Source organism: Cetorhinus maximus, chromosome 8 (assembly GCF_964194155.1).
Source record: "Cetorhinus maximus chromosome 8, sCetMax3.hap1.1, whole genome shotgun sequence".
NCBI classification, from domain to species: Eukaryota; Metazoa; Chordata; class Chondrichthyes; order Lamniformes; family Cetorhinidae; genus Cetorhinus; species Cetorhinus maximus.
In genome coordinates, this window is record NC_135886.1 from 114,725,090 (window position 1) to 114,752,208 (window position 27,119).

General features: G+C 45.4%; 1 protein-coding gene across 1 annotated transcript in view; it reads left to right on the forward strand.

The window, feature by feature from the left end:
* The window catches only part of tenm1 (teneurin transmembrane protein 1), a 1,283,715-nt gene that overhangs the window by 897,434 nt on the left and 359,162 nt on the right, over nt 1–27,119 (forward strand). The window contains exon 4 of the mRNA XM_078547452.1: nt 10,492–10,735. Within this exon, the coding sequence (XP_078403578.1) occupies nt 10,492–10,735 (244 nt within the window). The remainder of the gene's footprint in view (nt 1–10,491; nt 10,736–27,119) is intronic.

A 27,119-nucleotide genomic window follows, 5' to 3' on the forward strand; every position in this document is an offset into this window, starting at 1 on the left:
GTCTTGGATAGAATTTGTGTTTTATTATTGTCCACGATCAAAGTGTTTTAATGTGTGAGGTTAGTGTGTATTTCGTTCCCTCAGAGTGAAATGTCCCAATTTAAATAATTTCCAGCTGTAAGCTTCTGTGATTTTTTTTTAAAAAAAGATTATTTATTGTCACACACTTGCCCTGGAGGTTTTAATGGGACATCTCACACACACTATCACACACACGGAAATGAGATACAGATGAAGAAGAAACAATAATTATAAGTTGTTATGATTTTAGTCTCTTTCGTAGCAGGCTGGTAGTTTTTCAGTTGACTTGAAATTTTAGTTGGAATGAATGTCTTGAAAAGCACAGGAATCTTAATAAGTTGCGATGCTTCTGATAGTTGAACTTTCAGAAGGCTGGTTCTCAGGTGAACGTGAAGTCAGAACAGGCTTGGGGGAGATTCGTTTTCCCTCTTTCAAGGGTTAGCTATTGATTTAGCTATGAATTTGAACCCATGTCCCCAGAGCACTAGCCTGGGCCTTTGGGTTACTAGCCCAGTGACATTATCACAATGCCACCACCTCCCAAATTACTAAATTTTTTTAATCAATTTTTTGAAAGGTTTCTTCATGATATTCCAACTTCTACCTTTATCCCTTGTTCATGTTCCAACCTTTATTTTGTTTCATGTAAAATATTTTCAGAAGGCGATTTGATTTTAGCGCTTTTCATTTCCTAGTTAGCTGTCTGTAACAATACTACAAGGACGTTAAGTTTTCGCCACAGAGATCGCTGGACCTCGCAGCAAAGATTTCTTACCTCTTGTTTCGCTACTGACCAAAAAAATCAAGACCAATATAATCATAAGGCTGGATTTTACGAGAGGGGCAGGGGAGGGGTGTATAGCTCGTCCCTGCCACCCCTCCCCCGGAAGGAAAGTCAGTTCCAAACCGACCGACGTTAAAAAGGCCACCCCACAGGGATAACATGCTCCTGGCTACCGACCCAAGCTGAGGGCCAGACTTCTGCCTCTCAGTGGGAGGAAGTCCTGCCCTCGAGAGCTGCCAGCCAATTTGTAGCGGGTGCTGCTGGGACTGCAAGAAGAGAACATTCCCACCTGAGGGAGGCAAGTTTGGAATTTTAGATGGGGATGAATTGGGGAGCCTAGGGAAGGTTTTCAAGGCCAAGCAGGGAGGAACAAAGTGGGGAGGGGTTAACATCTTGTGGGTGGGGGGGGTGGGGGGGTTGTTCCCTGATGCACACAGGGCTCCCCCGAATGATGTGTGCCCCCCACTTCCTTCGCACCTTTTCAACAAAATTGTTTAAAAATCGGCCTTCCCACTTTTGGACTGGCTGCCACTGCCCAGCATTTTATAGCAATGGAGGTGGATTGAGGGCCTTAAGTGGGCAATAATTGCCCACTTAAGACCCTCAATATGCCTAAGGGTAGGTGGGCTATTGAGCGCCTTATCCACTCCTCCCCCCCTCACTATTATGGAGACTCGGTAGGGGGGAGGCTGGAAGGCAGTGGACTAGCTATCCGACATACCTTTTATGCGCCGCCTCCAAATACATGCCTGGCGAGTGGCCGTAAAATCCAGCCCACAGTCTTAGCAAGAATGGGGTTATTCGGCATTGTTCCAGGATCCTGACACACTTCACAGCTACTGAATTACTTTTGAAGTATAATAGCTGGTGCTAGGCAGGCAAATGTGGCAACCAATCTTGTTTCTGAAGTCACAGAAACAGCAAGATAAATGACCAGTGTCTGGTTAAGGGATGAATGTTTTGTCATGAAGTATGTAATATTTACAATGTCGCCACAAGTAAGACTGACAAAACTTTCTCCCTAGTTTAAATGTAATATTGAAAACTAATTATACATTCAACATAATTCAACTCAATAGCTTTCACTTGTTATCCAATTGGTTTTAACAACACAATAAAAACCCCAACTGAAATTGATTCAGGTTAATTTACGTTCTCTCGTTACTAATTCATCGAAAGCTTAGTACAGAATGATAAATCGCTTCAAAGCCATTTGATCTTACGTTGAACGAATATAAAACACAGGATGTTAATTTAAATAAAAGGAACCCTTATGCCTGTTAGGCAACAACCTAGCAAAATAAAGTGCTGAGAAATTACTTTTAGCAAACTGATTGTTTCATGTATTTATATGGTATATGCCATGTAATTCCATTTGGTACTTTAATAGAGTCTTTAACATATTTATTTTAAATGGATTAATGCCTCCTTATAAACAAACAGAGAAATGTCATGAAAATATGTTAAGTGATCATATGCCAATTTAAGTTTCTAGGCTCAGAAGTCTCTGGCATTTTGAGTTACACTCCTCAGAGCATGATGCTTTGCCATATGTGCTTTGAAGTGGGAGAGAACAACAGTTACGTCTGCTATGAATAGGTTAACAACATATTCTGAGGATTTTGTTACAGTGCAGGGTACAAAGGTACCAAGCCTGTTTCAGTTTTGCATCTATTCATAGTGTTCTTTGTTCTCTGGCTTGGCGCATGTACGTATGTGTGAGTTTCAACACCAGTTCCAGATACACTTAGACTGCTTGGCAAATCACAAAACACAGGGAAAGATTTTTTGTTGCACGCATCAGGTGACACATATTCTTGAAACATTCAACATCTCTAATGGCAACTACTGGGCACTATCAGGTCAGAAGAGAACTTGCTAAATGGAAATGTTGCATGCTATCAGCCTTTTTGATAATTTTTAAACTAGCCTCAAAAGTACCCACATCTGCACCACAGTCCCAACAAAATGCTGTACATTCTTAATGTACCAACCTCCCAGAGAGGGAACTCAAAAAAAACTGTATCTATCTGGAAGGCTCTTGAAATGTAAAAGAGAAAGAAATAACTTACATTTATATACTGCCTTTCACAAACTCAGAACATCCCAAAGCACTTTACAGCCAATTAAGTATTTTTGAAAGGAGGCATGGTAGCCAATTTGCTCACAGCACAATCCCACAAACTGCAAAATCCTAAAAATCAGGTTACCCTGTTTTTAGATGTTGGCTGAGGGATAAATATTGGCCAGGACACCAGGAGGACTCCTCTTCTCTTCTCTGCACAGAGGCTTGGGATCTTTTTCATTCGCCTGAGAGGGTGGACAGGACCTGTGTAATGTCTCATCCAAAAAACATTGGGTAGATTTACTACTTAGATTATAACCTGGGAGCAGATCACCTGTCCTTTATACAACCCGACCTATTTGCATGCTTTTGATTTGTTCCATTAGATTACTGTTCAGATAGTGAGGACAAACATCAACCACATTGTCTTCATTCCTTTTTCCTAAAACTAATGAAAGATTAATTATCTGTTAGGATAGTTTATTTAAATAATTACCTGGTGATCAGAGCTAAGAGAATACTGTTTATGAAGGCATGGACTCAAATTCAAAAGAGAGGAAATACACAGATTTAACTACTTTACACAAAATAGTGAGATGTTGGAGAGGACTTTTTGTCAGCAGCCTGGACAGATGTTTAACAGTTAAAGTTATCAAAAGTTATAGATTATCGGATAGTGTGTGGTATTATTTGAAGTTTGCGATCAGCCCATTCAAGTGAAATGGTTTCTTACTCTGCAGTACATTTTCCTATCTTCTGCTTGATGTAGCTTTGTACACTCACACTACCTTAATATTTAACATGAAACCTCCAAGCTATTCTGCAAATATATCAATGGTAGAGTGTCCTTCAAATCACAATTTCAAACTGTTGGTGATTTTTCCATGATAGCACTGTGTCATGTAATGAGAAATATCAATTACTGACTTCTCCTCGAAACAGTGATGGGGTGACATTATCACTGCCTAATCACATTATGATAGAAGGTTGTGTAGTGTACAATATAAAACTATTTTCAGTTGTTGCTATTTTATTTTTCCATATTTCAATCAGTGATACCCTTGAATTATTGAGAAGATATAAAAAAGTGCTAACATATTGCAACAGTGCCTGATATCCAAGTTCAAACCACAGTTTCACAGATTACCTTAGGGAATTAGTCTGTTAGTTTTGGCTGGACCACCTGGAGAGTATTCAAATGCACATTTCTATTTGTACCATTCCATTGGACCTTTTGGAGTATTATTGACAATATTTGTGGAGGTGTTCTCTAGTTGACTGGGAATATTGGCATAGACCTGGTGGAAGCCAAAAAGAGATTGTACTTTTAAAATTAAGTGGTAAGGTAACTATGTGGTTATGCTATTAGACAGAGTTCCAGAACCCCGGATGAATAGACCAGAATTTTCGCTCCCGAGCTGGGGGCACAGAGTCAGGAAATTCCCCGACTCCACGAACCTGACTTAAGAGAAACTGCAGAATCGCCACGACTCCATGAATGTTTGGACCACAATCTAGAGATGCGGAGCTGGATTTTCGTCTCAAGGTGGGCAGCGGAAGTTGAGAAGTTCCCTGGCTCAGTGTGCCCGCCTCAGGAGAAAGCGCCTTCAAAGGCTGGATTTTCTTTCTGGGGAGTTGGGTACTAACTGGAGTTGGGCCTGCCACCCCCAGGAAACAGTTCAGAGCCAGCTACAGGGCTGCTGGTTGCCATGGTGTGCTATTTAAAAGGCCTGTCTAGGTGCTCTGGGACTTCATCCTAGTTACAATAAAATCAATAAAGCAAAAAACAACCATCTAACCCTCAACTCTCCCGCCCCCTCATCCCTACATGCTCCCCATGACCTTTCATACCCTCCATGCAACCTATGCCCCTCCATCCATCCCCTATGGCCCCTCAAACCCACCATGCCATCCTATGGCACTTCCATGCCCATTCATCTAGTATGCAATTTGTATAGAACCATTAACCCTAGAGTAACAATAGCATGTGTGATAAAGCTTTAAAAAACAGTTATTCAGCCCTATAAAAGTGTCAGTCATCCAGACCTTTAAACCCTTTAAAGCATCAGTAGTGAAACTACAAGCACATTAAATCTCTTGGCTGAGAGCCCAGCCATCCATTACTCTGTTGAAACAGCTGCATCCCAGGCAAAACATTGCTCTTTCTCTCTGATCTATTCTGTCAACTGCATAATGTTTAATTGCACAAGATAAAGAAATTTCAAGTGTTTGAAGTTTCTGCCATTGATACTTCAAAGGGTTTGGATGATTGACACTTTTATAGTGCTGTAATAAAAGCAATTTTTATGAACGAATGACTTTTTAAAAAGTTTTTCAAATGTGCTAATGTTACTATAGGGTTCAATGGTTCTGTATAGAGTGTATACTAAGTGAATGGGCATGGAAGTGCCATAGGTTGGCATGGACAGTATGAGGGACCATGGGTTGGCATAGAGGGTGAAGGGCCAGGGGGAGTGGGTTGGTGGGCATAGGTTGGCATGGAATGTATGAGAGGTCATGGGGAGTGGGTGGGTGGGGCATAGGTTGGCATGGGTAAGATCTTTTGAACCTACCTTTCCAAAGGTTCCCTCATCCAGACTATGGTTCACAGCACCTCGGAGGGGCCATAAACCATGGGTCCTTGAAAACCTAGCCCAACTCTACAAAAGCTGGAGGCTAGGAGATGTCTAACCCCACATTAGAGCTAGCTAGGTCGAGAGTGATTGGTGGGGGAACTCAACTTGCACTCTTACTCCGTGCTGATGAAAACTAGGGCACCGGGAATAGGGCCTGGGAATCCTGGAATCGAGTCCCAGCTGCCTTTTTAAAGGTCTACTGCGTCACCCCAAATCCATATAAATCCAGCACTTGAGTTTAAATCCCACCATGGCAGCTAGGGAATTTAAATTCCACTAAATGACTCTGAAATAAATAAGAAAAAAAACTAGTATCAATAAACGTGACCATAAAACTGTTGGATTGTTGTAAAAACTCATCTGGTTCACTCAAGTTCTTTAGGGAAGGAAATCTGCCTCAAAATGTGATTGTCTCTTAACTGCCCTCTGAAATGGCCTAGCAAGCCATTCAGATCTCAGCACCACCTTCTGAAAAGAAATTAGGTATGGGAAATGAATACTGGCCTTGTAAAAGACACCCACATTCTTTATATTCTTTCATGGGAGGTGGGCATCATTGGCAAGGCCAGCATTTGATGCCCATCCCGAATTGTCCTTGAACTGAGTGGCTTGCTAGGCCATTTCAGATGGCAGTTAAGTCAACCACGTTGCTGTGGACCTGGAGTCACATGTAGGTCAAATCAGGTAAGGGCAGCAGATTTCACTCCCTGGCGGACATTAGTGAACCAAACAGGTTTTTACAACAATCAATGATATGGTCACCATTACTGAGGCTAGCGTTATATTCCAGATTTGAATGGGTTTGAACCCATGTCTGCAGAGCATTAGGTTGAGCCTCTGGATTACTGGTGCAGTGATGTTACCACTATCTCCCCATCTCCCCTAAAAAATACAGAAAAACAGCCACTTTTTCTAGCAATGTTATCATTGCTGATAATATTGCAACATCATAATACTGAAGTGTAAACATGTCTAAAGGAGGATGGCCATACGTTTTCTCTTCCTGAGGCGAAATGCTTGTAGAGCTAGCTAGGTCGAGAGTGCATTAAGTTTGCAATAGCAAGGCATTGCATAACTGAACTCAGAAAAACTAATATCAATAGGAAAATACAAGCACTATCATAGAACTTTACAGCACAGAAGGTGGTCATTCAGGTTATTGTGCCATTAGCCAGCTCTCTGAAAGAGCTATTCAATTCATCTCACTCGCTTGCTTTTTCACATAACGTTCCAATCATTTTCTTTTCAAATGCATATCCATTTCCCTTTTGCAAGTTACTTTTGAATTTGTTCCCGCCACCCTTTCGGGCAATACTTTCCATATCATAACTGTGCACTACGTAAAGAAAGACTCCGCTCAACCCCCTCCCTCTCACCGCCATTTGCCTATTATTATAAACCTGTGTCATCTGAGCACCACCCCACTCACCAGTGGAAACAGTTTTTTTTCTTATTTACTCTTATCAAATCCCTCAGAATTATGAACACCCCTATCAAATCTCCCACTAACCTCTGGTCTAAGGAGAACAATCTCTGCCTCTTTAGTCACAGCACCTAAATCAAGTCCCCTATGTCTGGTTTCATTCAGGTAAATCTCCTCTGCACCTTCTCCAAGGCCTTGCTTGTTAAAGTACGGTTTACTGAAAGCTGATGACTTGTATTAAATCAGTGTATTTTAATGTTGTATAAGCTGTTGAAATCACCTTGCTTTTGGTTTTAATTAACCATGTGTCTAGCCCTAACTAATTTATAATTTTATAGTTTATTCCTTGAAGGCGCTTTTATTGCTTTTAGATCTAGAAGTTTTCTGTCATACCAAACAAAGAGCCTTTTTGGAGTATCTTCTGGGAATTCTTACAGCCCATTAACTTCACACTTTTCTCTGTGCTGATTTCTTGGGAGGGGGAGATTGCTTTCCTTGCTCACATTTAAATAATTAATGCTGACTTTCGACTAATAAACTATCTTGTGGATTAATTGCAAGCTTGGAAATATATTTCTTCACAGAGCAGTTCACAGAAAGCTGACGTTTTTGTTACACAAATGAATTTTAATGATACATTTACTGTTAAAAGCCTCAGAGACATAGGCCTTAATTTTTCCCGTGTCGGGTGGGCTCGGTGGGAGTGGGCGGGGGCGCTGGGGGAGCCGACCGCCACCCACGATTGGCTCCGCACCGCCATTTCACGTGGGTGGGCCAATTAAGGCCTGCCCAAAGTAATACGTGAGCAGTAGCGCCCAGCGTTACCTGTGTGGGCGGGGGGAAAAGGGAGAGTCGGGTCCAGTGCTCTTTCGCGCATGCGCATGAAAGAACGCTTCAATCTCCCTGAGGCACGGCGATTGAAGTGGTTTTTAAAAAATTTTTTACAAGCATTAAAAATTTAATGAGACATGTCCCCTCATGTGACTGTGTCAGCTGAGATGGGACATGTTTTTATTTTTCATATAAACTTTTTATTTAAGTAATAAAAGCTTTAGGAAACCTCATCCTGCTTGTGGATGAGGTTTCCTAAAAAACGTGAAGGCCGCTTGGCCTTTTTGCCTGTTAGCCAACTTTAAGGTTGGACGGGCAGCATAAACATGACATTACTTACTTCGTTAATGGCCTTAATAGGCCTATCAATTATCGGCGGGCTTGCAACCGACTCTGGCATGCGCCTGTCAAACGAAATATCGCGAGACAGCGCAATGACATTGGGATGTACGCCCAATGTCATCGTGCATCATTTTACGCGCCGGCTTGTCAGGCCCACCTCCATACACCAACTGAAAAATCCTGGCCATAATGTTGTGTTGGTATGGGAATTTTCAAAATGTGTATTCAGTGTGAAACTCAACAGCCTCAAAAAACTGTCAAATTAATGATGATTGTGTGTCAAACAATAATGCATGGACTTGTGCACCTCTTCCTAAATGCACAGAAGTTTGGATCAATATTCTAAAACTATCATTGTTGTAGTTTATCATGTTCAGTTAAATGATCACATACTACAGTTTAATCACCCTTCAAGGTTCATTCTATTTACCAGTTATAATGCTGTTTATAAGCCCTTCATGAGTGTCGAGGGTAAATTCTGTATACTTATCAAATGTTTTTGTTTGACAAATGAGCATGCCTTCCCCTCATTTTGATTTATTTTTAAACTCCTCTTTGGCATTAATCAAGCTAAGAGATCTTGGTTCTTGGGAATGGAAAGTAGCAGCATCATCAAAAGTGTTTACAAAAGTGGATACTTAGAGGAAAAACAAGATGCAGAGTAAAAGTCCTTGTGCTCTGTTTAGTAATGTACCGGTGTGTCCACATTTTTATGTTTGTGGAGCACTTGGGGCCTTGATGGCTACATAGGAGGTTGAATTCAGGGATGCTGTGCTCGCAGTGTGCAATCTCAAAAGATGTTACAATGGGGTCATTCAGGGTATAGTTTTATAGTCCTAACTCTGACCCACGCACACATGCTCACATCTGGTGAGACTACATGTTAACGGTGCAGCCTTACTAACTTTTCCCTGTAAACCATTTTCCCAATAATTTCAATAAATGTCAAATTGTTGATGCTCACAAATGTTGGTGCTCTGGTTTAAAATTCACTCATGAATGCATCAAGATTGCCAAAAATTGTCCTATGCAAAGCTTCACCTGTTAAAGCAGCAAATAAGAAATATAAATGTCAATAGGATTGAGTTTCCCTAGCCTTAAGAGGCTAGACTGCTGAAGCTGAGAGACTGCATGCAGCTCTGGGGCTACAGGTTGGGCACTCTGTTTATCCACCAGGGTGCAGCCTGCCTTGTGATAGCAAAAGGAAACACTTATTCCTGGTCAGAGTTCAAGCCGAATCAAGATCTGAGTGGTGAACAGGGAGATTGTGCTAATTTGCTTCATCTCCCAAACTCTTCCCAAACAACTAATGACATCAGTTATGTTGTAACAATCAATATGTGTTTCAGAATTAAATCTAGTTTCTTATGAAATTGGAATTAGTATCACCAGGCATAAAATGTGCATTCGAGAATGGGCAGCCTGTTTTATACCTTGCCTGATTTTCTCTTCCATTGACTCCACCTGGTGAAAAGTTAAAATACCCCCCATGGTCTGTAAAGAAGACCTATTGTGGTACATCACTCAAATGGCTGACAGTGCCAACAGGCTACCTTACCAGAGTGAAAGCAGCATTAGAGCCAAGTCTGATCCTGATGTCCATGCAAATAGCAGATGAAATTTAATGCACAGCTGCCCAGTTCCTGGCATAAAATCAGTATTAGACCTCAGAATTTTCCATTACGCCAGATTGGTACTGTAAGTGCACAGCCACAATACTGCTTCTAGCAATCTTTAGTTTGCAGGACACCCGTTTGAAACAAACATTAGGCTAATCAGGTGTGCCAACTGGGTCAAGGTGTCAGGCTCTACCTTGTTGTACAAGGCATTTAGTGGTATACTCGGGAGGAGGCCATTCCAAACAAGGTCGAGAGATGTATTTTGTGTGGCGAGGGAGCAAGAGTGCTGCCTGACCAGTGAACTGCAGTGATTTGTCTATTTGACAGCCGCAGATTGCTGGTATTTGGAGCCGTGCTCTTTAAGGTATATGCCTGTTTTGGTCAGAAGTCAGATTTCTCCCCTGTGCTTTAATGCAGATTCGCCATTCACTGCTCACAAGCTTATACATTTGCTTTTCCTCTTCCTCTCCCAAGCTGAGAGTGCCAGTGACAAATTTTCTTTCCGCTGCAGGATGGTGGCTTTGATTGCCTCACCCAGCACAAATCCAGAACGAGGATGTTCTGTGCAGCTTCACCGAAAACCAAATGCTAGATTGACGCAGTTAGGGGCCAGAATTAAGTTACCATTGATTCTTGTGGATGAATCATCACGCTCATGAATGTTTTGTTGCACTTTTGACATTTTCATAAAACTTGTAAAGAGATAAGCTGAAACATGAAGGCTGCCCAGTTGTTCTCAATAATTTTATCGTTTTTTTTTCTTTTTCCAGAACTACCTGCTGGTTCTCACAGCAAATTCACGTTCAGACCCCTGCCACCACCACCCCCACCGCCACATGGTTGCACTTGTAGAAGCCAGCAAACTCAATCCTTGGACTCCCTGCAGAGAAATGCAATGACTGCACGAAGCCAACCCAGTCCAGCTTCCACAGAGCCTCCTGCCGGTGCCCAGCAAGACCCAACACAGCTACACAACAGCTGGGTACTTAACAGCAACATTCCATTGGAGACCAGGTACATTTCAACGCCATCTATTGTTGAAATAATGGACGATAATATGCTGTAGCCAGGGCATCTAGCAGGGACTCTCGGTAGTCAGACATGCCCCTGTCTGTTTAGATTTCTTCATATTTTGCATGAAGAGTTGCCGAAAGTGCACTCCGATTACATTGGAGTGAGGGAAATAGGGCACCAGGGACCTGAGTGAACTGAGCAAACAACTGTGTATCTCCTTAACTAATCAGATTGAAATTGTGAAATTAGCAAGCAAGAACTGAGAAGGAAGTGTAAATTAGAGTGCGTGAATTCAATGTTAAATCAGTTACAGAGAGAGAAGTAAAGGAGAAGACAGCAAAAGCAAAATGCTGTGGATGCTGGAAGCCTGAAATAAAAACAGAAAGTGCTGGAAACACTAAGCAGTTCTGAATATAAAGTTCATTGACCAGAAATATTGGGCCGAATTTTCAAATGGCTGCTGAGGCAGCCACGGAGGTGGTCGGCTTTGCATGTTCCCACCACTGACTATCGTGCCAGTTTGCCAGCATGCTCCTGTCCCTGGGCCATTTTGAAATATACCGGTTTTGGAGGAAACAGTGACCCACAAGCAAAGAGCGAGTAGCCAATCAGGCATCCTTAAGGGCCTATTAGGTCCACTCTGCTGATCCATACTGGAATTCTTCCACTCGGCACATGGACCACCGCGAGGTTGAAAGCCACCAAGGGAGGTAGATGATGTGGAGCTGGGTGTGGGGGGCAAGGCCAGCACTCCATGATTAAAGTTAATCCCTGCTCAGCCTCAGTAACCATATGATCACAGCTACAGCCACTGGTGGCAAAGCAGTTATGACCTTGTTATATTTCAAAGTTTCTAAAAAGTCTTCAAAAGACACCTCCATCTTGAAGTGCTTCTCTTTCCCCTACCTACATCGGTAACCCCCACTTCTGACAGTGGGGCTGCCAATCTTCCAGTGCCGATCCTCGAGCCTGGCTGCCGACCTTAATTGGACAGGACTCCAACAGGCAGCCACTTAATTGTCCGCCTGCTCTAAAATCGCTTCCAGAGTCCCAGAACTAGCAGCCTCAGGTTCCTGACCTGGAACAAAACCCAGCGTTGGGATTGGGATCCTGGAATGAAAATGCAGCCCATTAACTCTGTTTCTCTCCCCACAAATACTGCCTGACCTGCTGAGTGTTTCTAGCATTTTCTATTTTGAGATTAAGATTGGATTAAGAGAGGAAAAAAAGAGATGGAAGGGGCAAGTGTTAAATGTTGCATTTTGCATTTTTTGAAATCTTCAACAATTAAAATATGAAGGAATGATACACCACACTGATAATAGTTAATTTTCAGTGTCAGACAGACTAACTGGTAGTAATTAACACTTACCAGGTCATTAAAAGGGTATTTAGATTGAGATGGGCAATTAATTTCCTGTAATGTGTTTAGTTTGTATCAATTATGCAAATACATTTGTTGCAAAATTGGGCTCCATTGTATGATTGGTACCATGCTACAGAAGCCCAAAAGTGAAAGAATAGGCTGCTGGAAGCTTCCAGTCACCTCCAGTGTGGTCAATGTGGCACACTCTGACCAGTGCAGATGTGCCATACATGCGCTGGAAGCCTGCAGAGTGAGTGGATTGTGACATCAATCAGCCTTGAAGGCAGGTCTAATTAATGCCCTGTCCTAATCACTCCAAGCTAAACATGTACAAGGGACCCCTCACTAGTATTAGTTAAAGGAATAATCATCCAACTTCCAGATGAGTTGTGTTTGACTTACTTCTGCCAGTGTAGAGTTTGTGGAAGTACTATGTTTTGTTCTTGAGAAGTTTTGCTAGGTATTTGGATTTTTAAGGGAGTGTTGCTGTATCCAGGCAGGGAGGCCAGAGGATTTTTCTGCCCTTTCAAGAGTAAACCTGCTTCAGTTATGGGGTCAACAGTTGCAATCCCTTTCAGGCAGAACATGAGATGGAAGTGGAGTTCAGGCAGCAGAGAGGGAAAATAGTGCACAGAGGTGTCTTTATGGAGCACTTCTGCCTTCATTTCAGCCAGGAGCAGTGTCTAAGGCTTTAACAGGAAGGTGTCAACTCATGTAGCCCGACCTTTAACCTCACAGCAGGGCAAAGATGATACGGCCAGTGGCCATCAAGGTAACCGTAGCCCTTAATTTCTACACCAGTGCATCTTGTCAGACTGGAGAAGGAACATCAGCAACATCTCACCGTTTATTATCTACCACTGTCTGTGAGCAGACACTGAGACTCCAGTTTCCTTCAAATATCATTTCATCATCATAGTTGCTACAATTCCCCACCTTTCAATCCATCTGTTACTGCCTGTCTTGGCGTCCTCTTGGCCAGAATCCTGAAATAAAAGGCACCAACAAAAACCCATTATTCAGCAACACATCCAGTGTGACATTAAAAAAAACAGTTATTCACCTTTGTGCAGTCCCTTAGTGGCAGTCTTTTGGATGTCTTTCCCTGGCCTAGTGCTTTTCCTCAGAGCTACAACAGCAGCTATAGCATGGCTGATGGAGAGCTGCTGAAATTCAGTGCAGGAGATATATTTAAAGATGTAAAAGCAATAGGGTTGTTGTGGTGGATGATTTTAACTTTCCCTATATTGACTGGGAATCACTTAGTGCTAGGGGTTTGGATGGTGCAGAATTTGTGAGGTGCATCCAGGAGGGCTTCCTGAGACAATATGTAGATAGTCCAACTAGGGAAGGGGTAATACTGGACCTGGTATTAGGGAATAAACCCAGTCAGGTGGTCAAAGTTTCAGTAGGGGAGCAATTCGGGAAAAGTGACCATAATTCAGTAAGTTTCAAGGTACTGGTGGATAAGGATAACAGGAGTCCTCGGGTTAAGGTGCTTAATTGGGGGAAGGCTAATCATAACAATATTAGGCAGGAACTGAGGAATCTAGACTGGAGGTGGATGTTTGAGGGCAAATCAACAACTGACATGTGGGGGGCTTTCAAACGTCAGTTGATAAGAATTCAGACTGGCATGTTCCTGCTAGGATGAAGGATAAGTATGGCAAGTTTCAGGAAACTTGGATAACGAAGGATATTGTGAGATTAGTCAAAAAGAAAAGGGAAGCATTCGTAAGGGCTAGAAGGCTGGGAACAGATGAAGCCCGTGGAAAATATAAAGAAAGTAGGAAGAAACTTAAGCAAGGAGTCAGGAGGGCTAAAAGGGGTCATGAAAAGTCATTAGCAACCAGGATTAAGGAAAATCCCAAGGCCTTTTATACATATGTAAAAAGCAAGAGGGTAGCCAGAGAAAGGGTAGGCCCACTCAGGGACAGAGGTGGGAATCTGTGTGTGGAGCCAGAAGAAATTGGAGAGATACTAAATGAATACTTCCCATCAGTATTCACCAAAGAGAAAGACTTAGCAGTCGATTTGTCTAGGGAAGAGTGTGTAGATAGCCTGGATCATGTTGAGATCAAAAAAGAGGAGGTGTTAGGCATCGTGAAGAATATTAAGTTGGATAAGTCCCCAGGGCCAGATGGGATCTACCCCAGAGTACTGAGGGAGGCAAGGGAGGAGATTGCTGGGGCCTTGACAGAAATCTTTGTATCTTCACTGGCTACGGGTGAGGTCCCAGAGGACTGGAGAATGGCCAATGTTGCACCATTGTTTAAGGGTAGCAGGGATAATCCAGGAAATTACAGGCCAGTGAGCCTTACGTCAGTGGTAGGGAAATTATTGGAGAAGATTCTTCGTGATAGGATTTACTATCATTTGGAAGCAAATGGGCGTATTTGTGAGAGGCAGCATGGTTTTGTGAAGCAGAGGTCGTGTCTCACTAACTTGATCGAGGTTTTCGAGGAAGTGACAAAGATAATCGACGATGGAAGGGCAGTTGATGTTATCTACATGGATTTCAGTAAGGCCTTTGACAAGGTTCCTCATGGCAGACTGGTACAGAAGGTAAAGTCGCACGGGATCAGAGGTGAGCTGGCAAGATGGAAAAAGGACTGGCTTGATCATAGAAGACAGAGGGTAGCAGTGGAAGGGTGCTTTTCTGAATGGAGAGCTGTGACTAGTGGTGTTCCGCAGGGATCAGTGCTGGGACCTTTGCTGTTGGTAGTATACGTAAATGATTTGGAGGAAAATGTAACTGGGCTAATTAGTAAGTTTGCAGGTGACACTAAGGTTGAAGGAGTTGCAGATAGTGAAGAGGATTGTCAAAGGATACAACGGGATATAGATCGGAGACTTGGGCGGAGAAATGGCAGATGGAGTTTAATCCGGACAGATGCAAGGTAATGCATTTTGGAAGGTCTAATACAGGCAGGAATTATACAGTAAATGGCAGAACCCTTAAGTGCATCGACGGGCAGAGGGATCTGCGTGTACAGGTCCACAGGTCACTGAAAGTGGCAACGCAGGTGGATAAGATAGTCAGGAAGGCATATGGCATGCTTGCCTTCATCGGCAGGGGTATTGAGTATAAAAGCTGGGAAGTCATGCTGCAGCTGTATAGAATCTTGGTTAGGCCACACTTGGAATATTGCATGCAATTCTGGTCGCCACATTACCAGAAGGATATGGAGGCATTGGAGAAAGTGCAGAGGAGGTTTACCAGGATGCTGCCTGGTCTGGAGGTTATTAGCTATGAGGAGAGGTTGGAGAAACTCGGATTGTTCTCACTAGAGCAACGGAGATTGAGGGGTGACTTGACAGAAGTTTACAAAATTATGAGTGGCATGGACAGAGTAGATAGTCAGAAGCTTTTTCCCAGGGTGGAAGGGTCAATTACTAGGGGACATAGATTTAAGGTGAGAGGAGAAAACTTTAGAGGAGATGTGCGGGGCAAGTTTTTTACACAGAGGGTAGTGAGTGTCTGGAATTTGCTGCCAGAGGAGGTGATGGAAGCAGATACGATAGTGGTCATTAAGAGGCAGCTTGACAAATACATGAATAGGATGGGAATAGAGGGATACAGACCCCGGAAGTGCAAAATGTTTTAGTTTGACGGGCAATATGATTGGCGCAGGCTTGGAGGGCCGAAGGGCCTGTTCTGTGCTGTACTTTTCCTTGTTCTTTGTTCTTTGAGGCTGTAGATGGCCTTGGAGGACAGCCTCGAGCAGTTCTGGGCCTTGAGGGTCCACCTTCAGACTGCACCAACTTGCATGGATGGCAGCAGTCTGGGCTGGCTGGGTCAAAGTCAACAGCACGGGCATTGAGTCATAGAGTCATTACTGGACTTAAGGAAGGCCATTCAGCCTATTGAATCCATGCTGGCTCTCTGTAGAGCAATCCAGCTAGTTCCATTTTGCCACTCTATCCCCATAAGCCTGCAAGTTTATTTCCCTCAATTGCTCATCCATTTCTTTTGATATCATTAATTGCCTCTGCTTCCACCAGCCTTGTTGACAGCAAGTTCCATTTTGGACCAGAAATATTAAGATGTAAGAAACCAGCAGATCTCCCAAAACACTCCCTTCTATCTACAAAGACATTTTAATAAGTTAATTCTTCTCAAAGTGGAGAATATAAGTGAAGGTGACTGACTTGCTCATTGATAATATACTGGTTGGCCTTTGAGCCACGGTTTGAGCAATGGTGCTGCTATCCATCAGCAGGTTCAGGGATTTAAAGGCACAACTGACCATAGGAGGGGGCAGCATGTTGGAAAAGAGTGTGGCATGAACGTCACTTAGCACATATCAACCCAAGCCTGAATGTTGTCCAGGTCTTTGTGCATGCAGGCATGGACTGCTGCAACATCTGAGGAGATGCAAATGGTACTGAACATCTGCAAACATCCCCACTTCTGACCTTATGTTAAAGAGATGGTCAAGCAGCTGAAGGTGATTGGGCCTAGGACACTAACCTGAGGAACTCGTGTTGTGAAATCTTGGGACTGAGATGATTGGCCTTCAACAACGACAACCACCTTCTTTTGTGTTAGGTCTAACTCCAACCAGTGGTGAGCTTTCCCCCTGAATCCCATTGACTTCAATTTTGTATGACTCATTGATGCCACACTTGGTCAAATGCTGCCTTAATGTCAAAGTCAATCACACACACCTCACTTCTGGATTGCAGCTCTTTGTCCAAGTTTGCGCCCAGGCTGTAATGAGGTTTGGAGCTGAGTGGCCCTGGTGGAACCCAAACTGAGCATCAGTAAGCAGGTTGTTGCTAAGTAAGTGATGCTTGATAGCACTGATGACAATTCCTCTAAATGTTTTGCTGATTATTGAGAGTAGGCTGGTAGGGCAGTAAATGGTGTCATCCTGGCATTGGATCTATCCTGCTTTTTGGGGATAGGACATACCTGGGTAATTTTCCACATTGTTGGGTAGTCGCCAGTGTTGTAACTCTTTCGAGTTATCAACAGATCGCATGTAACTCTTTCGAGTACATTCACAGTTCTTGGTTTCCAGGAGTGGGACCTGAACCCACAACCTTCTGATTCAAAGGCGAGGGTGCTATGAACTGAGCCACAGCTGACACCTCTCACCAGTGTTGTAGCTGTACTGGAACAGCTTAGCTTAGAATGCAGCTAGTTCTGGAGTACACATCTTGGTACTGCTATGACCTCAGTAGAGACCAATAACGTATTTATTTTTTTAGAATCTGAAAATCCAGGGTATTTACTAAAATAATTAAACCACAAGGTTCACTGTTTAAAACAAAATAATTTTACTGCACCAAAATTAAAGAACGTGAATACCAATAACTACACTCTATCTTAAATAATCCCTTATGTTAAAGATGTTAAAAGTACAAAGAACACAGTTACATAGGGCAGAATCTTCCATGCCTGTTGGCATCGGGTGTCATGTCAGGCGGGAGTGGACAATATGGCAGAAGGCCAAAAACCGGTTTCACGACATTGTGAAACCAGTTTGCAATCGTCTGCCCCGCTCGTCAATGGCGGGCCGTATTTCCCACCACCCCATGTCAGGAACTTCATTTTAGTACATCTGTATATCATTGTGAGCCCTGCTCACCAGAATCAAACCCCACGCTGGATCATCCGGGCACACCGGTGTGATTGCATGCAAACGTGTTTCACAACAACATTCATAAGGAGTGCACCTGGTGAGCTGCATTTCAAGGGGAACTCGGAGGTGAGTGCACAGTAACGTTATGCAGCGCTCACGAGGGCCGCCTGTTGGACCTCAAGGTTGAGGTGCCGCACATAGAGGCGAGGGCACAGGAAATTCACATTCTCCTGGCTGGCTGACTGTGGTGCACTGAGGTTGAAGCGATTTGGGATTTGGGGCCAGGGGGAGGTGGGGCAAGGGCTGCACTGCGGTTGATGGTAGTGCACAAGCACATGCAAGGGGGGTGATGGAGGCAAGCGGGAAACCTTGTATAAAGTTACTATTCCTCTGCAGCTGAGACAGTTCAGGCGCAGCCACATTGACATGTTTGGAGTTGGGCCTCTAGTTTACCTGTCCACTCAAGCAATGCAGAGGCATGAAATTGCCACCAAATGCTCCAGAGCTTGTCATCCCTTGGGCACAGACTGCAAACTAATGAGCGTTTTAGTGGGCTACAGAACAATAGACAACTGGGAACCTTGTGCAAACTCCTTGCTAAAGCTGGACATGGACCATTCACTGATGGAGGTGCTCATAGCCCCTTGCAATGTCATCATTCAGATTTGGACCAGTCTCCCCCATGGTTCAAGCTAACAGCGCAGCCTTGCAGTGTGGGTTAGGAGAATGCCTGTGCCTGAGCTGAGAGCACAGCATGCAGTCCAATAGGCAAAGCTGCTGTCAATCGGTCTGATGGAGAAGGGCGGAGGTGGGTGGGGTTTCGGGCAGCCATGCAGCGCACTAATCTCTGGCCATCCAAATGGTGGCCAGCACTCTCCGGGATGCATTAAAGGGCCTTTAGACTTAACCAAGAGAGGTTCTTAGGGCATACTCAAGCTAACCTACATGTCTCTCTCTTTCATCCTGCTAGAAGAGTACATTAGGAGCATGGAGCCTAGTGACCTAGCTGTATGCCTTGTGGCGTACAGAGTGCAGACGACAGAGAAGGGAGTGACAGAGGGGCTTGGCTGCGCAGAGAGAGGAGCAGCACCCTTAGGAAGAAGGGACAGCTGGGATTTCCATGCATGCCGCTGAAGAGCTTCAGTGAGCTGTCACTGGTCAGTGCCTAGCTAGACCCAGCATCGATAGACAGCGCTTGTCATTCCTGCAGATGACCGAGAACCAGTGTTGCTGAAGACTGTGCATGTCCAGGGAACTGGTCGGTCACATCTTCCACCTGTTGCAGGATTGGGCGCCACTGGGACATGGAGGGTATCCACTTCCAATGGCCATGAAAGCGACCGCGGCGCTCAATTTTTACGCTAATGGCTCATTTCAGGGCTCCACAGGTGACCTCTGTGGGATATCACAAGACTCTATGCACAAATGCATCCACGAGGTCATGGGCGCCATCTTCACCAAGGCACACAACTTTGTGCATTTCGCCCGGGATCAGGAAAGCCAGGAAGCAAGAGCGCTGGGATTTGCCCAGATCTCAGGTTTCCCACAGGTGCAGGGTGCCATCGTCTGCACTCACTTGGTGCTCAGATCTCTGTGGCAACAAGCGGGTAAGTGCGTCAACCACAAGGACTTCCACTGACTGAATGTTCAGCTGGTGTGCAACTGCCACAAACACATCCTTCAGGGCTACGCACAATTCCCAGTGAGTGTCCACGTTCTCCCACATTCTCAGTCAGTCTCAGATCCCTGACATCTTCCAGGGTCCAAAGAGGCTGCAGGTTTGGCTCCTTGGGGACAAAGGCTACCCGGACAGGACGTGGCTGATGATGCCCATGCGGCGGCCTCAGACTGCAGCAGAGGGAATGTACAAGGAGGTTCATGCTGCAACTCACACCTCAATGGAGCAAACCATCAAAATGTTGAAAATGAGGTTCCAGTGCCTGGACTGGTCTGATGGAACCCTGCAATACAGTCCACAGGGGGTGTCACGCATCGTCATTGCCTGCTGCGCCTTTCACAACCTGGCGCTGCATCAGCGAGAGGAGCTGGCTGAGGAAGAGATGGAGGAGCTGCACATCTCCTCCGATGAGGAAGATGTCATCGGGGATGAGGGTGAGAAGGTCCTCGAAGGTGAGGATGACGGTGATGAGGCCATCGCACTGGCCAGATGAGCCAGGCATGCTTGAGAGTCCCTCATGGCTGCTAGATTCATGGAGGATGATGAAGACATGCATTGAGGAGACACCATAGATCCTCACATTGCATCTCTGAATGTTTGACTCCAGTCTAACTGATGGCAGTGCACATGCCCTTTATGATAAGGCTCCTGTCATGAAGATGCAGTGGATATGCATACTCATTACATTCCAGGAGGATGATGATGACATGCAGTGAGGACACTCCATAGATCCTCACATAGCTTGTATGACTGTCTGACTCCTGTCTGGATGATGGCAGCTCATTTGCGCTCTGTGAACGGGATCATATCATGGAGATGCAGCAGGGAAACTTTAACTTCTCCTGATCCTCATAGAATCACAGTGCAGAAGAGGCCCTTCAGCCCATCGAGTCTGCACCGACACGTGAGAAACATCTGACCTACCTACCTAATCCCATTTACCAGCACTTGGCCCATAGCCTTGAATGTTATGATGTGCCAAGTGCTCATCCAGGTACTTTTTAAAGGATGTGAGACAACCCGCCTCCACCACCCTCCCAGGCAGTGCATTCCAGACCGTCACCACCCTCTGGGTAAAAAGGTTTTTCCTCACATCCCCCCTAAACCTCCTGCCCCTCACCTTGAACTTATGCCCCTTGTGACTGACCCTTCAACTAAGGGGAACAGCTGCTCCCTATCCACGCTGTCTATGCCCCTCATAATCTTGTACACCTCGATCAGGTCGCCCCTCAGTCTTCTCTGCTCCAATGAAAACAACCCAAGTCAATCCAACCTCTCTTCATAACTTAAGTGTTTCATCCCAGGCAACATCCTGGTGAATCTCCTCTGCACCCCCTCCAGTGCAATCACATCCTTCCTATAATGTGGCGACCAGAACTGCACACAGAACTCCAGGTGTGGCCTCACCAAGGTTCTATACAATTCCATACATGACCTCCCTACTTTTGCAATCTATGCCTCGATTGATAAAGGCAAGTGTCCCAAATGCCTTTTTCACCACCCCCACTAACATACCCCTCCGCCTTCAGAGATCTATGGACACACACGCCAAGGTCCTTTTGTTCCTCAGAACTTCCTAGTGCCATGCCGTTCATTGAATATTTCCTTGTCAAATTACTCCTTCCAAAGTGTATCACCTCACACTTTTCAGGGTTAAATTCCATCTGTCACTTATCTGCCCATTTGACCATCCCGTCTATATCTTCCTGTAGCCCAAGACACTCAACCTCACTGTTAACCACCTGGCCAACCTTTGTGTCATCTGCAAACTTACTAATCCTACCCCCCACATAGTCATCTATGTCGTCTATATAAATGACAAATAATAGGGGACCCAGCACAGATCCCTGTGGTACGCCACTGGACACTGGCTTCCAGTCACTAAAGCATCCTTCTGTCATCACCCTCTGTCTCCTACAACTAAGCCAATTTTGAATCCACCTTATCAAATTACCCTGTATTCCATGTGCCTTTGCCTTTTTTATAAGTCTCCCATGTGGGACCTTGTCAAAGGCTTTGCTGAAATCCATATAAACTACATCAACTGCACTACCGTCATCTACACACCTGGTCACCCCCTCAAAAAATTCAATCAAATTTGTTACAAAGCCATGCTGACTATCCCTGATCAAACCTTGCCTCTCCAAATGGAGATAGATACTCTCCTTCAGAAATTTCTCCAATAGTTTCCCTACCACTGATGTGAGACTCACTGGTCTATAGTTCCCTGGCTTATCTCTACAACTCTTCTTAAATAGCGGAACCACATTACCTGTTCTCCAGTCCTCTGGCACCTCCCCCGTGGCCAGAGAGGAATTAAAAATTCGGGTCAGAGCCCCTGCGATCTCCTCCCTTGCCTCCCTCAGCAGTCTGGGACACAAATCGTCCAGACCTGGAGATTTGTCCACTTTTAAGCCTGCCAACACCTCCAATACCTTGTCACTCCCTATATCAATTTGTTTAAGAACCTCGCAGTCTCTCTCCCCGAGTTCGATACCTATGGCATCTTTCATGAGCTGAACCCTTCAGGACCACACTGTCACCAGACACAGATACCCATGAGATGGGAAGGTGCTGGGAGAACACAGAGAGAATGATGGAACTCTGTGCCGCTGGCCCCGGACATTCTGGCAGTAATGATAAGCCCATCGAGGTGCAGGCATGACTGATGTGACCAGTGACAGTGAAGGTGCACCATGTGCGCTGGGAAGGTTGCACAAAGTACACGAAGAGGCCCTAGATGGAGACATCTGCAGGGACCAAGATTTCACATCTGAATGACACGAACACTGCTCATCAGGACAAGGAGCTATAGGCAGGGAGACATTCTTGTGAGTTTATTAACAAAGTGAACATCATGTACAAGTGATTAACACCCATGCCCAGGCTGTACATCTTCTTAACCTTACTATCCTGCCACTACATCTAGGTGCTCCTCCAACATCCACAGTGGAGGTATAGGCCGCCTGCTGACTGCTACACCCTATCTGTGCTAACCTTGATGGGCATCCTCTGGAGAGCCCCAACCTTCTTTTGGGGTCCTGCTGTGTGACAGTCGCACCCTCCTTGGCCTGTGGAGCTGGATTTGCTGGGGTCAAAGGGACATGGGATTCAGATGGGCTGGACACTTCCAGAATCACCTGGGTGGATGGGCCTGGGGAGTGCACCTGCTGACCTCCTTCCCTATGGGTGCCTGAGGGCCCTGTCTTACTCCTTGAGGCGAAAGGGAAGCTGGAGTGAGATTGAGCTGTCCCGCACCCCTCTCACATTGACTCTGTTGGAGGCCAACTATGGTATCAGTGATGGAGTTCAGCCTGCGCAGCAGCGCAGGACCAATGTTCTGAACCAAGGTCTCCATGGCGGCCGCCATCATACCAGTGTTGACCCTGGTGCATTGGCATGCCGGCACTATCACCTCAGCCTGAAGAGGGACAGATTCCTCTATCTTGCAATCTGAGGAGTGTAGCGGACATCCCTTCTTGATGTTCTCAAACTTGCCTTTGCAGCTCCAGCAACTGAGGTATGTCCGAGTCCAGAGGCTCATCATCTGACTTGGACTCAGCAGGTTTCTGATCTCCAGCAGTCCTCCTGGTTCCAGAAAACTGGGAAGTCCTTGCTGCCGCCTGCTGTGGATCAGACAGTGTGATGTGCTCACCCAATTGTGATCCTGGAGCTAATATAAAGCTTGGTCCCACCGAGTTATGTGTCTTTGCGCTGGTGGAGGGTGTGGGTGACCACTGTGACAGGTCTTCAATAAGGGTTCCAGTAGATTCCTCTTCTGAAGTATCGTCAGTGCTTGAGTCGAGGACCTGAGTCGTGGACTCCCTCGGCTGTTCCCCAGATGTGCTTGCAAAAGCAAGGAGAGATAATTAGTGCTTGGCCGTGTCCTGTGAAACAGGACACATCACTCACATTATGGTTGTCTGATGGATGTTGCACTGCTGGATCCTCACTTGGTTGAGCACAGCTGACCTCACCGTCAACAGCGGAGTGGTCCAGATATTTGCAGGCCAGCCGGAGACACTATTTTCAAAGTCTGTGAGGACTTTGATTTCAGGCATTCCTCCAACAGTCTGTGACCTCTCCATTTTGTTGTGTGCCAGCTTGTCCTGCATGAAGATAGATAGAGTGTAGTCAGGAGGCCTGCCAGGCCAGATGAGAAGGATGCCTGGCACGTGTGGGTGGTGAGTGGTGCCATTGATGGGATGAGGACAATGAAGGTGTGTGTGAGAGAATGAATGGTGATGCCCCTTGAACTGGCAGTGAGTGAGATCTCTGTGGATCTGTGATGGGTTTGTGAGTCTGAGAGTCGTGAGTGATCAGAAGAGAGACTTATCTTGGGGGAACCGAGGAGATCGTTCATCCTCTTTCTGCATTGGGTGGGCGCCCTCTTTTGTAGGGCATTGGCACTGACCACTGCCTCACAGGCCGGATTGGTGATGTTGCTGCTTCTCCTGTGGCCAAAACAGGGTTAGAGGACATCACACTGGCCTCCATGGCATCCAAAAGACATTCTAGGGATGTGTCACTGAATCGGGGGGGCTGCAGTCATCTTGCCTTTCAGGGCCATGTCTTCTATGCAGCAGTCCTGGGCTGGAAGCACTGAGAGGTATGCGCATTGCCTGCCAGCAAAACGGCGTGTTTCCCAGGAATGCATGATTAATGAGGCAGGATTGGGATGATACGGTATGAAAAGCTGCCATTGCAGTTGGTACGTAAAAAATTATTTTTCCTGCCCGCTACTACACTTAGTGCAAATCTAGGATGATTCCACCCATAGACTCTAAACTGAACTACTTAACTCAAATTTCCTTCTACACCCATTTGACTTGTGTCCCCAAAAAACTCATCAGTACTTATCAAAAATGTTGAAGATTAATCAGTTAGTCTGAGTACTTCTCTGAAGATTTTTATAAGGGGTTGAGATTTCTTGAGCCTTCTACTTATTTCTGGCAAGGTTTTTCAGTCAAATTTCTTCCAACCATCTCACAGTTGTAGATTCAATATAGGCACAACTAGCATCTTTAGCGTGGCCACCTCAGGTTAGAACTCTCCTGGTTCCAATGTTCTTTACTTCTAGAGTCTTGTATCTATAACTCTCTCTGTCTCTCCTCAACTTGGCTTTCCTAGAAGCCTAACTCACTGTTCTTAGAATCCTTCAGTTATCAAGGTCTTTAAAAACCTTTTAGCCAGCAAACAGAATTTCAATTGAATTGTCCTTAAAAGATATGCTCCCTGCATTTAGCTTGTCCTAAACTAGAACTAAATTGCTTGAACTTGGAACCAAACCCAGGAACCCACTCCTCCCTCTAATTAACTTCTGGTTGACCCATTTTTCTATTGGTTATCTCCCAGGCAGCTTGGTTATGAGATCTGTTACTGGATGCAAGTGGCTGTTTACAAGAAATCGTCTTTCAGAGAAACCTAGGTATTAAAGGGACCATCACCTCAACATTAAATATAGGTTTTACCCCAAAGGCACATGGGCCATCACACTACCACAGCCTTTGCTCTATCCGGTGCCTTCAGCCATTTCTTGATATCATGTAGTGTGAATCAAATTGGCTGAAGCCTGATATCTGTGATGGGGGAGGAGCTTAAGGTGGATCACACACTCAGCACTCCTGGCTGAAGATGGCTGCAAATGCCTCAGCATTGTCTTTTACACTGATATGCTGGGCTCTACCATCATTGAAGCTGCTCTGACTGGCCAGGGGGCAGTTCTTGGGTAGCTGAAAGCATAAATGCAGAATGGGAAGGTTGGAGTGAAAAACAAGAGGTCCATGATGACAAAGTTTGGAGCTTGCACTTCGTGCTGGTTAGCAGGGTGAGGGTGAAACCGGCATTTGAAAAGGTGTACATTTCAGGAACATACTACCATCCTGAACATTCCGTGTAACACTGGATGCAACAGTCTCAATCACTGCCAACCCCATGATACAGAGCACCATCTCCAGAATGCTCAGGCGATGCTAAATGCCTGTTCCTTGCCGATTCTGCAATGCTGCCTGCGATTATGGGCCACCTTCTTCTGCCAGAGAGACGGAAGAATGCCAGTGAGTGTTTGCAATGTGTTTGGCTGAGGTGCATTCCATAGTTGAAAAGCTGGAGGTTGGTGGAAGCAGCACAAGGTGGATGTGCAGCCGGCAGAATTGGTACATGTGAAGAGGGCTTTCTAAATGTTAGATATGAGTCCTGATCACTAGAGTTTGCTGCTGGGTGAGTGATGGGGTTGTTGTGCATTGAGCAGCTTGTGAGGTTTGTGGTGCAGTGGGTAGAAGATGTCATGTCACTGATTTTGACCATCCATGTAAAGGATTGAACATCTTCTGGCACTGGCAGCTAGGTTCTTAGGCTAGACTCCAGGAATGGACTTTCGCAGCTATCTGCTCCCATTCCCATCTCACGGTCTTCCCTAAGGGCCTACAGGCCCCTGTGGAAACTTGGGGGAGAATTTTCTCCCCGTCGGGGGGTTGTGTAGGGGCAGGCGGGGGCGGGCACGAACCCGATCGGTGCCCCCGATTGGCACCGCGCTGCCATTTTACGCAGGTGGGCCAATTAAGGCCTGCCTAGCGTGACGTGTGCCCGGAAGTGCTGAGTGCTCCCTGTGCAGACGGTTGGAAGGAGGGGTGCATTCGCTGAGTTGGGGCCTGCGCTCTTTCGCGCATGCACAGAGCTGCCTCGGGGAAATTAGTTTAAGGTTTCAAAATTTAAATAAAGAAAAGAAAATATTTTAAGACATGTCCCTCATGTGACAGTGTCACATGAGCTGGGACATGTCAGGGACCATTAATGAGAAAATTTATTCAATTTATAAAGCCTTCACGAAACCTCATCCCACCTGTGGATGAGGTTCCATGAAAAATGCGAAGGCCACCTGGGCTCTTAAGGTTGGACGGACAGCTCAGTTAATAACTTTAATTGATATTTAAATGGTCTTAATAGGCCTTTGACAGATCAGCGGGCGGGCAGCTGAGTCAGCTGTGTGCCCGCCGAACTGAACGTCTAAATGATGTGCGGTGACGTTGAGGCGCCCCGCCCCGCCCCCGCTCGCCGACCTGAAAATTCTACCCCTGGGTGTCTCTCCAGCTCTTTTCTACCTTGTGCACCAGTGCCTCCAGCACTGCGTCTGAAAATCTCAGAGCCCTCTCTCTTGCCTATTGTGCCATTTGGTGTGCTTTTCCTTGTATCCAAGTTTTCTGCATACAGTCTGCAACAGCTTCTGTACAATGAGTGCAGCTCCCCTTTAACAGGACACTAATCCAAACGCAAAATACTGCGGACGCAGAGATCCTGATGAAAAGCCACAGACTTGAAATGTTAACTCCTTCTCTGTCTCCACAGATTTTGCCAGACCTGCTGAGCATTTCCAGCATTTTTCGTTTTTATTCCCTTTTAAGAGGGGCAGGATAGACATGTGTCATTCTAACTATGCATGCTTTTTGGGTCCCCTGCTGAGTGTCTAGCCAGTCAGCCATGTGTTCCAACATCATTGAAATGAGGAAGCAGTACAAAGTTTGCCTGCTTCGAGTCTCAATCGAATCAGGACTGGGATGATCGCACTTAGCAATCCCCATGCCCGAAAACAGGCCTTAACAGATTTTTCCCTCAGAACTCAACACCATTTGATGCTTTTCAATGGTGAGGCAGGTGACTTGCTGTTTTCACAAAGGGAACTGTTGAGCACTGCAACTCGGTCAGCAACCTTTGACCAAGTTTAACCTAGCCTGCGCTCACCTGAAGTTGCTG